Source organism: Fundulus heteroclitus, chromosome 16 (genome assembly GCF_011125445.2).
Source record: "Fundulus heteroclitus isolate FHET01 chromosome 16, MU-UCD_Fhet_4.1, whole genome shotgun sequence".
In the NCBI taxonomy this organism is placed as follows: Eukaryota; Metazoa; Chordata; class Actinopteri; order Cyprinodontiformes; family Fundulidae; genus Fundulus; species Fundulus heteroclitus.
The window spans coordinates 35,898,907-35,912,330 of record NC_046376.1 but is presented as its reverse complement, the minus strand read 5'-3'; the positions used below and the strand labels follow the sequence as shown (position 1 = coordinate 35,912,330).

General features: G+C 42.9%; 1 protein-coding gene across 2 annotated transcripts in view; it reads left to right on the top strand.

Moving 5' to 3' along the window:
* The window catches only part of LOC105937975 (cytosolic phospholipase A2 gamma), a 41,781-nt gene that overhangs the window by 18,164 nt on the left and 10,193 nt on the right, over positions 1-13,424 (top strand). For both annotated transcript variants that reach the window (XM_012879561.3, XM_036148579.1), the window contains exons 2-3: positions 4,377-4,487; positions 8,355-8,497. In XM_012879561.3, the coding sequence (XP_012735015.2) occupies positions 4,377-4,487; positions 8,355-8,497 (254 nt within the window). The remainder of the gene's footprint in view (positions 1-4,376; positions 4,488-8,354; positions 8,498-13,424) is intronic.

Sequence of the window (13,424 nt, the reverse complement as noted above, 5' to 3'; positions counted from 1 at the left end):
CTTTGAAGCCGTACAGAAGTCTTTCTCCATGGCCTCTCTGAACTCGCCCGAGTTTTTGCCTCGGCGACCAGCTGAGCCGCCTGCCGCTTTGACTGCCGGTACACTTTCGGAGTCCCACAGGCCAATAAAACATGAAAGGACTCCTTCTTTAGCTTGATGGCTTCCCTCACCGCTGGTGTCGTGGGTTGCCGCCACGACATGCACCGACAACCTTGCGGCCACAGCTCCGACTAGCTGCCTCACCAATAGAGGCGCGGAACATGGTCCATTCAGACTCAGTGTCCCCCGCCTCCCTCGGGACGTGTTCAAAGCTCTCCCGGAGGTGGGAGTTACAGCTCTGTCTCACGGGGGACTCTGCCAGACGTTCCCAGCAGACCCTCACAATACGCTTGGGCCTTCCAGGTCTGACCGGCTTCCTCCCCCACCATCGGAGCCAACTCACCACCAGGTAGTGGTCGGTGGGGAGCTCTTCCCCTCTCTTCACCCGAGTGTTCAAGACATGTGGCCGCAGGTCAGATGAAACGACAACAAAGTCAATCATTGAACTGCGGCCTAAGGTGTCCTGGTGCCAAGAGCACATGTGGACACCCTTATGCTTGAACATGGTGTTCATGATGGACAATCCATGACGAACATAGAAGTCCAACAACAGAAAACCACTCGAGTTCAGATCGGGTGGGCTATTCCTCCCAACCACGCCCCTCCAGGTCCCACTGTCATTGCCCACGTGAGCGTTGAAGTCCCCCTGCAAAACGAGGGAGTCCCCAGGAGGGGCACTCTCCAGTACCTCCTCCAAGGACTCCAAAAAGGGTGATCTGAACTGCTGTTTGGCGCATAAGCACAAACAACAGTCTCCCCACACAAATGCAGAGGGAGGCCACCCTCTCGTTCACCGGGGTGAACCTCAACGTGCAGGCACCGAGATGAGGGGCAACAAGTATGCCCACTCCAGCTCGGTGCCTCTCACCAGGGGCAACTCGAGAGTGGAAGAATGCCCAACGCCTCTCAAGGAGACTGGTGCCAGAGCCATGCGTTGAGGTGAGTCTGACTATCTCTAGTCGGAACCTCTCAACCTCGCGCACTAGCTCAGGCTCCTTCCCCACCAGAGAGGTGACATTCCACGTCCCAAGAGTCAGCTTCTGCAGCCGAGGATTGGAACGCTAAAGTTGCCGCCCTCTACTGCCACCCATTGCACAATGCACCCAACCCCTTTGGCCCCTCCGATAGGTGGTGAGCCCATTGGAAGGGGGACCCATGTCACCTCTTCGGGCTGAGCCCAGTCGGGCTCCATGGGTAAAATCACGGCCACCAGGTGCTCGCCAACGTGCCCCACCTCCAGGCCTGGCTCCAGAGTGTGGCCCCGGTGACCCGCGTCCGGGCGAGGGAACACGACATCCATTTATTGTATTCATCATAAGGGGGTTTTGGGCTGCTCTTTGTCTCGTCCCTAACCTAGGACCTGTCTGCCTTGGGTGACCCGACTAGGGGCTTAAAGCCCCTGACAGCATAGCTCCTAGGGTCATTGGGACACTCAAACCCCTCCACCACAGTAAGGTAGCAGCCTAGGGAGGGGCTGCCACCTTAGAAAGGTTATAATATTTTATAACCAAAGGTTATAATATTATACACAAATATTTATTACCAAATTTTATTGGTATTCCCGGAATCTCTTTTTTTTTTCTTTTTTTTCCTTTTTTTTTTTACAATATTGCTCTATATAGAGTTCTGATGAAAATCACAAAGAGGGATCATATTTCTCCAGTTTTAGCTTCCCTTCCTTAGCTTCCTGTTAAATCAAAAATATAATTTAAATTTCTCCTTCTCACGTTTAAAGCCCTTAATAATCAAGCTCCATCATATATCAGAGCTCTGATTACTCTGTATGTTGCTAACAGAGCACTTCGCTCTCAGACTGCAGGTCTACTGGTGGTTCCTAGAGTCTCTAAAGGTAGAATGGGAGGCAGATCCTTTAGCTATCAGGCTCCTCTCCTGTGGAACCAACTCCCAGTTTTGGTCAATGAGGCAGACACTCTGTCTACTTTTAAGACTAATCTTAAAACTTTCCTTTTTGACAAAACTTATAGTTAGAGTGGCTTAGGTTACCCTGAGCTACCTCTATAGTTATGCTGCTATTGGCTTAGGCTACTGGAGGACATCAGGGCCTATTTCTGTCACTCTGTTGAGTTCTCCTACTGTTCGTCATTTTGCATTGTCTGTTATTTCAACTTTTAACTTTTTGTTCTCTCTATTTTTTTTCTTCATAGTAGGTACACCTGTTCCAGTGTTCTGTTAGCTGTAACATCATCCAGGGAAGACAGATCACCCACTATTACCATATAACGTTGAAAAGATTCCTGGATCAATGTGTGCTTCTGTGCTTGTTTTTCTCTCTTGTTGTGTCTCTGCTTTGTCTTCTCTAATCACCAGTTGGTCGAGGCAGATGACCGTTCATACTGAGTCTAGTTCTGCTGGAGGTTTTTCCTCCACATTAAAGGAGAGTTTTTTCTTTCCACTGTCGCTTCATGCATGCTCAGTATGAGGGATTTTTGCAAAGCCATGGACAATGCAGACGACTGTCCCTGTGGCTCTATGTTTCTTCATTAGGAGTGAATGCTGCTTGTCAAGACTTATTGCAATCAACTGGGTCCCCTTAGATAGGAATTTTTTTGACCAATCTGTATAATCTGACCCAATCTGTATAATCTGAGTGAATGTGACTTTGAAAAGTGCCTTGAGATGACATGTTTCATGAATTGGCACAATATAAATGAAATTCAATTGAACATAGAGCTCCACAGCAACATCTGGTGGGGCCAGGCCCCACTGGCCCCAAATGCAGAGATGCCACAGCCTGAGAGACTGCTTCAGCCCAACTGCGTGGGATGCCCTGACATACAAACCCTGACATAAAAGCTTTACTGAAGGAGAGGAGGGCTTTCCGGTCAGGTAAGAGGAAAAAAAAAACTGTGGAAGAAGATTGGCGAAGGAGAAACAACTACTGGAAGAAAATGGAGGCACAGCTGCAAGCCAACAACATCAGTGAGGTTTGGAAAAGCAAGAACACAACTTTAGGTCACAAACAGAAGGTCCAGGCCAACATAAACCAGGTGAATAATCTGAACCAGCACTTTCTGAGAGTTTTACCAGCCATCCCCCCAACCCAGTCTAACATACTGCAGGCACCCCCATCCTAGATGACCAGAACTCTCAGTAATCATCCACCCCCTCTGCTCCATGTGACTCCATGAATCTGCCCTGTCTCCCACCCAACACTTCAGGTGTGGAACATCTTGCATAAAACCAAAGTGAGGAATGTTACGGGTCTGGACCGCATCAGTTCCAGGTTCCTTAGGTGCTATTTGGATCAGCTCTGTGGCATAATGGGACACATCTTCAATATCAGTCTGAAGCAGGGGAGAGTACCACAGCTGTTGAAGACGTCCTGTGTGATATTGGTGCCAAAGATGGCACACCCCAAATACCTCAACAGCTACAGGCTGATAGCACTGCCATCATGCCCGATGAATACCCTTGAGAGGCTTATCCTCATCCATCTTCCCTCTGGTGAGGTCCTCATTGGATCCACTGCAGTTTGCCTGCCAGCTTGGCATCGGCGTGAATGATGCTATCATCTACCTGCTACACCAATATCATTATGTACTTTGATTTCTCCAGCACTTTCAACACCATCCAACCAAAACTCGTGAGGGACAAACTAGAGCAGTAAGGAGTGGAGCACCCCCTGTCTCAGTGAACACTGGATTATCTCATTGGTCAACCTCAATTTTTTTTTTAGGACAGAAGGGTGTGTCACAGCAGGGAACTGTGCTGGCACTGTTTCTGTCTGCTCTCTACATGAATCAAGAATCTTAATTTTCATTAGATGTTATCATAATGAAATCTTTGAGGCAAACACATAACACACAGACACAACAAGACATAAGCGTTCCTTTTTAAAAAAAAACAAACAGTTGATTGCAAAGGCCTACCACACCCCCTTAGGGGTAAGCAAATAGACCTTAGCAGCTAATGGACTCATTTTTGAGTCAAAAGTCAGAAAGCTGTCTGCAATACTGTGTATTAGATTTAGTTGCAGAACTGTGCAGCGTCTGAACAGACAGTCCCCGAAAGATTGAAGTGTGCTGCAAATACACATTTGCAAGTGAGAGACGGTATAAACGGTTCTCATCGCATCAGAAACCTGTGTAACCAGTAGTGTGTTTGTAACATGTAACAAATTATGATGTTTAAATTCCAGGACAGGTCAGAGGAGATGTGCATTCCCAGAAACGTTATGCTGTCCACATGCTCCACCACCTACCCTTGAATGCAGAGAGGAAAGAAACTGAAAATCTCCTGTCATGGATTTTTTCCAGAAACCCATTCGTCATTCCCCGTCTCTGTGTGTTGGAGAACAGCAATATGTTGAAAGGAGAAAAGAAGTAATTCTACGGGCACTCAACAGTTTACAAATCAACTGCACAGTGGTAAGAAAGACACATTTGCACTCTTTTTTTCTTTACTTCATTTTCAAAAGAAAAAAAAACATTAGTATTCATAGAGAGAGGTTTTAATATTTGTAATGCCGTTTACAGAATCAGGAGACCCATTGATTCAGCCGACACAGAGAATAATCGTTTAAGAATGTTTATTATAAATGAACTGTTGGAACAGGAGCTGACTGGAGCTCAAACTAGAATCACTGTGGAGCAGGGTTAGTGGCTGTGAACAATTCAGCGGAGATTGCGAAACACTGAATAAAAGCCACTAACTTTCTCAGGTGCCAGGAGGTTGCACTGGCTCTGGTGATTGATCCCAACGGCTCCGTCTGAGTGATTCGAATCACTGACTGACTAATCCGGACCTCGGTGTAGATAGGCAGGGCTGAGGCTATCTGGCTAGTTGTTGTCAGTTTGGAGGTCATGCACGGGAAGACAGTCCACAGGGCAGAGGTTTCCAGAAGGGCTAGGCAACAGGGCAATGCGGGATCCAGGCAAGAGAATTGGTAACAAGAGGCACACACCGGGCAGAGGTTTCCGAGTGGGGCAGAGACAAAAGACAGGTCCAAAGTTCAGGTTTGGGTCGTTACCGATAGGCAGGAGAATCCAGACAGGGGCAGAGGGAGGCAGGCTTGGTCTATAGGCAAGGCAGGATGTCGATGTTCAGAGATTGGAGTATCCGAAAGGGGCAAGACAGGCAGGAGGAAAACAGGAACGAGACAGGTCAAGTTCAGGAGGTCAGTACCAGGGATGGAAGGTATTTCCTGGTCTCGGTCTTGGTCTCAGCCTTGGAATGTAATGTCTCAGTCTTGGGCTTGGCTTCATATTGTTGGGCCTCGTAAAAATTTGGTCGTTGGTGGGGGGTGGGGTTGTCCACAATTTTCAGCCTTTTTGGCCCCATTTCAGAAGTCAGAAGGCTGAAGTTACCTTAGAAAACGAGACTTCCGAAACACAGCGGTTGCTTTGAGCAGCGTGTTTAATGGTAAATGGACTGAGCTTACATGCGCTTTTCCACTCATCCTGACCACTCAAAGCGCAATACACCAGAGCCACATTCACCTAATCGCACTCATTAGTTGAATCTTTTTAAATTCTGCATTTTGTGCTGTGAATAGTTTTTTTTTGTTGGATTAAAAAAAAGAAAAGAAATGATATCCCCCCAAAATATTTTCCCAAAATATGAGTCTAATTCTAAAGTAGTGATGTAGTGTCATAACAGTAAAAGCAAACAAGTCAACTGAAACGGCTTCTGAACCTGCCTCGTGACTCCGAACTTTTCTTGGGTTCCTGACTGGCTTCTTGTGGGAGCTCTTCAGTGAGTGTCAAGTTTTGTTTTGATTTTGATTTTTTTCCCTCAGTAATGCTCCACTTGAAAGAGCCCAGTCGGCAAGGAACAACTCAGAACAAGGATTTCCCCTTTCTTGTTTATTATTGAAATTTGTTTTCTTGATTTGATCAAGGGAAGGGGTCATTCAGTCATTCAGGTTGAAAACCAGTTACGTTTGACGGTGAACTGAGGGATTTTAGTTTTCTTGGTTTGGCTTGTTTCTTTAAGCTTTTGCCCTTAAAAACTTTCCTCCTTTGTCCTCCACAGCATGTATTGAACTGATGTTCAAGATGGCCGTCTAACAGGAAGTTCCTCCTCTTGACAGGAAGTCAGTTGGGGTCACTGGGCTATATTATACACTGGAGTGGTAATAGCCCACTGTTAGAACCAGTCGCTTTGAAGCCACCACCCGCCAAATTGGTACTCCTTATTTTCCCCCAGTAACTAGGGAATCATCGAATAACGATGATTTTCTCATGTTCAGGGGGAGCTTAGAACTTTTAAAATGTCAAATGCCATATAGTTTTATGTCATGTTCTAAAAATATCAAGTACTGAAAAAGTCATGTGCTGAAATATTTTGCATTTTATTTATTTAAATATATATATATATATATCATTTATAAACATATAAATAACAATATACAAAAACATATATTTACATATATGTATACACACCCTCGAGTTATATATATATATATTTTTTATATGAATACAATATTTCAGCACCTAATTTCCTAGTAGTTGATAGTGTTAGTAAATCCACTGACTGTAGAATTACCTGTGAAACATTTTCACACAGCCAGAAAACTGCTTGTTGTTGCAACCAAATCCTACAGGATTCTGTGAGAGTAGGGAGTAGCAAGATGGCGGCCAGTGACTTCAGTTTTTCGGCAAAATCAGCAATCCAGTGTATTATATAGCTCAGTGGTTGGGGTGCTTTTCTGGTGATGTTGCAAAAATGCAAATGATTGATTGTCCCCTGCAGGTCCACCTGAAGATTTGTTTTGTTTATGGAAGTGAATGAAAGAGGTTTTTGGATGTTTTCGTCGTGCTTTCTGTCAGTTGGCATGACAGTGAGTCCAGAGCACCACCATGGGTCCCAGCAACCAGGCCACCGTCTCTCAGAGCTCAGTTGTGGGTTCCAGTGGTCTGGTCGCCATTGGATTCCTGGATTCCAGCCTGCAGGGCTCCAGGTCACAGACTCGAGGTCTTCAGAGATCGTGTCTTGCCAGAATTCTTCAGTGGTCCTGTCTCTGAGGTTTTGGTGAATGCCTTAAGTCCTGCTCCTGCCTCTAAGGGACTAGTGGATGGCTCAGCCCCTGCTTCTGCATCCGAGGGTCCGGTGGACGCCTCAGGTACTGTTCTTATCTACATTCCTGAAGTCACAGAGGATGGTGTCCCGATGAGCATGCTTCATCTCTGGCCTCCAGAGCTCCGCCGTGGGTTCCAGTAGATCGGCTGCTGCCAGTTTGAGTTACGACGTGGGTTCCAGCAGATCGTGTACCACCAGTGTGAGCTTTGCCGTGGTTTACAGAGCGCAGCTCCTGGTTCCAGCCTGCACCATCTAGGTCCAGCTTGCAGCATTATGGGTCCAGCCTGCAGCATCGTGGTTCCAGCCTGCAGCATTGTGGTCATGGTTCCAGACTGCAGCTTCGAGAGGTCCCTAAACGTCTGGGTTCCACCAGACAGGCCACCACAAGTCTGAACTCCGAAGTGGGTTCCAGTGGATCGGGCCTGGCGTGGGTACATCTGTCTTTTCCATGCTTCATAGTTGTTCCAGCCTGCAGCATCATGGTTCCCATCTACAGCATTGTGGTTCCAGACTGCAGCTTCGAGGGGTCCTATGGCTTTGGTCTCCAGACCTCTGCCAGCATCGATAGCATCTTGGACTGTGTTCCTCATCAGGAAGACTTTGCAGCCATGTACATGAACTCCTTGCCTTGTTGGGATGACCTCACAGCCACGCTCTTGAACATTGTTTTCTTTATTTTTTTTTGGTTCCTTTGTCTGATTTTCTGCTAGCTACCTGTTTTTGGGTCATTCTTTGTTTCATTCCTGGTACACATGTTCCTCTGCCCAGTCTGTAAGTTTGCCGTTTATTGTTTTATTAAACCACAATTTCTCTCATGATACAGATTCCTGGCTCTTGTTTGCACCTTGGTCCTACACACCTAAACCAAATACTTTACACCCTGTGCATGCGTGGGTTCTCTCCAGGTACTCTGACTTCCTTCCATAGTCCAAAAACAGGACCCTTAGGTTACCTGGTCTTTCCAAACTGCCCTTAGGTGTAAGAGTGTGTGCATGTTTGTTTTTCCTGTGTGTTTCAATGTATGATAGACTGTCCACCTGTCCTGGGTGTATTCTGCCTCTCGCCCAATGACTGCCTCAGGGGCCAGAATTCTAAAATGAATAAGAGACAGAATAAATTCATATATGATAAATTGCTGTTTAAGTATTTCAAATTTAAGACATGTCCAGTTTTAGCAATCAATTTGAGTAATTCCCTATAATTTCTTTTTGCAGGACTCAGTCCCTCACATTGCCCTGGCGGCTTCTGGTGGGGGTCAGAGGGCAGCAGTGGCTCTGATGGGCTTTCTTTATCAGCTGGAAAAGGAAGCCCTGCTGGACACTTTGCTCTACATAGGAGGAGTTTCTGGCTCAACATGGTAACAAACAAAATTAACCATGATTACATCACAAAGAGGGTTTAGCTGGAGAGTTAGCTATGTAGAAAAAGGTGAAAAAGGCTTTATTGAACCTTCCTGTTAATGGGCAGTTTTACCTTCCACTGTCGCTTCATGCTTGCTAAGTATGAGGGATTGCTGCAAAGCCATGGACAATGCAGACGACTCTCCCTGTGGCTCTATGCTCTTTCAGGAGGAGTGGATGCTGCTTGTCAAGACTGTGATGCAATCAACTGGGTTCCCGTATATAGGAAATCTTTTGACCAAACTGTATAATCTGACCCAATCTGTATAATCTGATTGAATTTGACTTTGGAAAGTGTCTTCAGATGACATGTTTCATGAATAGGTGCTATATAAATAAAATTGAATTGAATTTCATGACCAGATCCATCCCTTTAACCCTGAGCCATCTTCCAACCACCATACCATTTCCTTTAATAAATCATTTAAACTGTTCATCGGCCCCCAGTTTTTGCCTTCCCATTCAGTCGAAAAAGAATCCTTAAACATGACATGTCGGAAGAATTGGAGAAAAATACGCTAATAGCACTTGCATCCCTATTAGACTTTCAATACAAATTAGCATCATGCTAACCGTTAGTTGTCTGTGTCCTTTCAGTTGCACATTCTTGTTAATGTCAATGTTAAGTTGTGTATATGATCCCCCCCCATAATAACTATAAATAATGTGTTAAATTTTTGCATGGTACAGTTTTACTTTTCTACATGAGAGGCAGTGCCTGCCAATTGTGCCATAATAATCAGAAGGTTTTTGAATGACTTGTTTAGATGCAGACAAAACATACTTTTTGCCAAAAAGAAGCTTGATTTTTTTTTTGCACTTGGACTGTTTCTGTAAGCAGCCAAGACACAAGTGGTTGTACAAAAAGTGAATTTGCCATGATAGGTTACCTTTAAAGGAGCTATAAGTAAGATATTTATTGTAAAATCAACCTAAATCTTTCTCATTTGTCACCTGGGATTCAAGTAACATTCCCTATAAACAATAAGTTCTCTCCATCAACAATGTCTTAGTCATGTTTTTCTCCTTTCAAACCTAGAGGTACGGTCCAGAATTACTCCAGTCCAGAGTGTAGCCAGTGTTAACTTCCTAATTCAATTACATTTCAATTAAATTTTATTTATATAGCACCTATTCATGAAACATGTCATCTCAAGGCATTTTCCAAAGTCAAATTCCATCAGATTATACAGAATGGTCAAAAAAATTTCCTATCTAAGGGAACCTAGTTGATTGCATCAAAGTCCCGACAAGCAGCATTCACTCCTCCTGAAGAATCGTAGAGCCACAGGGACAGTCGTCTGCATTGTCCATGGTTTTGCAGCAATCCCTCATATCTGTGCCAATCATATGAAAGTTCCCAGGCTTCCCAACACAGAGTGAAGCATTTGGTATTTTATCTTAGCAAAAGAGCATCAATCTGCTAACATAGAGGCCAGAAAGAGAAACAGACCAGAAATAGAACAGAAAACAACATCATATACGTATCATGTGGAAGTAAAAATTCAGTGCAACAACACACCGTTTAAAAACGACATATTAGATTGATATGATTGGCAACTCTTGTACCGATTTGAGCCACACGGTGTGAGTATTACTCATAGCTCCTTTAAGGTTGGACTATTCAAATTCTTTTTTTGCTTGACAACATTTTACTGCAGTAAAAGACAATACACCCAAAGTTACTGATAGTAATTTATTGCTTTACAAATAGAAAATGTGTAGGCAACAACATGGTCTGATGTAAGATCAGATCAATGCTTTTCCCCAGAAATACTACCATGTAAAACCAGAAATGGTACATGGACCTAATTTATATAGCACTTCCTGGTCACTCTCAGAAACATGAATAGATCCAAACATACTATTTAAGCTAGCCTCCTCTTGCTGGCAAAAAGCTACAAGTTTTATGAGGACATGTTTAGCATGAGCAGGACACGAGTGTCAGCTGAGTTTTTTTCTGTCAGTTAGTTCCCTTTACTTGGTTCTTTTACACAAAAAAATAAGAAAACTGTATCCCAGTTTTAAATGATTGAAAAAGATAAGTCTCAAGATGAAACTTTCACCTTCTTTCTAATGTGTTATCTTAAATATATTTCTCAAAATAATGTTATTTTTTTTTAATTTTTCTGTGGTAACACAATAGGATAATGAAGCTTTGAATTAAATAGTAAAGAACATTATTATTTTAGAATAATAAGTAGAGACAAATAATTAGTAGAGACAAATAATAATTAGTATTATTATTTGTCTCTACTTTCTGGAAAATGTAGAGACAAATAATTACTAAAAAATGTCTTGCAACTTAGTTGAAAAAAAAAATCTCATTTGATGTTTGAAGCTCTAAAAAGTGGTCAAAAAATAATTTACAAAACCTCCCATCAACACACCAAACATTTACCAAACAATAGCCCCGCACCAAGCACCCTGTGTGTTCTTAATTACTCAAATTAATGTGAGGGTCTAACAATTAACGTAATCTAAACAATACCAAATATAAAAATGAGATACAAATTTTAGTTAAAAACTAATCTAAATATATTCTAACTACCCAAAGAAAAAAACTAAATTGGTAGAAATTACAATCCACAAGATTTTTCATAAATGGCCACAACATCCCGGCCCCTAATTCATGCACAAGAATTATGTCTCATATCTGCATAAGTGTCCATTAACAAATGCAAATTAATATCAACATTAGAAGACTTAGCTCATCAATATTTTTCTATTAACAAAAATGATTTAAACAATAGTCCATGTTATACATATTTTTTTTATTTTAATTTTTTTTTGCAGTCCATATGTCTTCTTAGTGAAAAAATAAAGCAAAAACAGTCAATGTTCCACGACTTCCATGTGCTTCTCTTGTCCATATATATGGTCTGTGTGTGAATAAAAAAGTGTATGTAGCAGAATGAGATGTTCAGCATGTCAGTAAATGAGTAGCAGTGTAAATGTAGAGCCAGAGGTTCTAGAACTCAGCTCAGTTGGAGACACACATTTGCTGTTGTCTCTACACAGCCTCCAGCAGGAGACATATCTTGTTAAATCAGCTTTTCCAGCTCATTTGTTCTCGTCTTGACTGGAACACGTCGAACCAATCCACATGCATCTGCCATGGTTTCTGTGATGCGTCCAATAGGCCAAGAATTTCTTGGTGCAGTCTCGTCAACAACTAGCACCACATCATCAATGGCAAAGTTCCTGCGAGTCTTGTTCCATCTCCGTCGTTCTTGCAGCATAGGGAGATATTCTTTCACCCACCGTTTCCAGAACAGGTCCACAATGTATTGGGCTTGTTTCCAACGTCTCCGTATGTACAGGTCCTCCTTTTTGAACAAACCTGGCGGCAGCACAGGCTCTCCCTTTTAACTGGAGCAAATGATTTGGGAGAATTTACACCAATGAGCAGCCCAATGCCAGCATCTATTGGTGTCAACTCAACAACGTTTAGATAAGACCATTTTCTTAAGTCTTCCTCTTTTTTCTTTAGTGACAGGAATGGACTGTATAAACATCAGGCAACTTCAAGTATTCATTTTCTTTTAAAGCAACTACTTCCAAACCAGATAATCTATAGCTACTTACAGGCTTTTCCTGACCCATGGTTTTTAGCATGATTTCCACTTTCTTTCCAGGTGCATTTATCTGCATCATCAAAGCCTCTGTACAAAATGTTGCAGAGCTAACTGGATCTAAAAAGGCACAAGTCTCCACAATCTTTGTCCCCTTTTCCAACTTTACTTTTACTGGGACGAATGACAGAACACACTTATTAGACCCGGCCCCAGGGTAACAAACAACATTCAAAGATACAAGAGCATTTGGAGACTGGTGACTCTTTACCCACAGCCTTATCTGCTTGGTACTGTGGCTTTGTTGTTTCTATATGCAGAACAGTAGGGTGACTTTTATTACAGGTGAGGCATGTTAGACGTTGTGGACAGTCCTTGTTGGCTTTCTGCTTGAATGAGTCACATCTTTCCATGCAATGATTTCTATCACAAAATAAACACAGTGCTTGAACTACCTTTGTAACCTCATGGCTAAACTGGACCTGTTTGTCATTGTTCTGTTTAGAAACTACAGCAACAGAAGTAGCAAAACTGCTACTTTTAGTTCTAAAAGGAACCTTTGATGGTTTTAAAGCCATCTTTTCTTTTGCAGTTTGACCTTCTCCAAAAACAGGAACTAATGCAGCTTTTGTTTGTTTTTCCAGAAAATCAAGAAGATCTTTAAACTTTGCTCTACGATTATACTTTTCTGCTATGTCAACCACAATCACTCGCCAATTGTCACGAAGTCTAAAAGGCAACTTTGAAACAAGAATTCTCATATTGGTTGAGTTTTCAAGCTCATCGATAAACCCAGCTTCATCCATGGTGTTGAAACAACTTCTTAAAAAGAATATATAAGCTTTTAAAGCTGCAGCATCATCAGACTTTAAAACTGACCAATTCAGAGCTTTGTTGATAAATGCAGATGTTATTTTTGCTGTTACCAAAGTTCCACTAAAGCTGTCTTTTTGCTTCCAAATAAGCAGTTTGTGGACTCATATGCATACATCTCACTAAAGCTTTAAGCTGACCTGTGGTAAACTGTTCTAAGTAATGAAGCCTGTCCTGCATGTTATCTGTCTTAGTTTCTATTCCTTACTCAAATGCCTTAAGAAAGGACCTAAAATGCAAAGGATCTCCACTATAAACAACGATTTCTACAGGCTCTTTCCACCTTCGCTTCCATCAGCACCATTGAAGCTGCATGGGAACTCTTACTCTGCGCACTAGAAGCTTTACTCACTATACTGGGCGCCGTGCTGACTGGTTTAGCTGCGGACCTAGATAGCCTTTTAGAGTCTTTGCCGACCGTTTGTTGCGCAGTCTG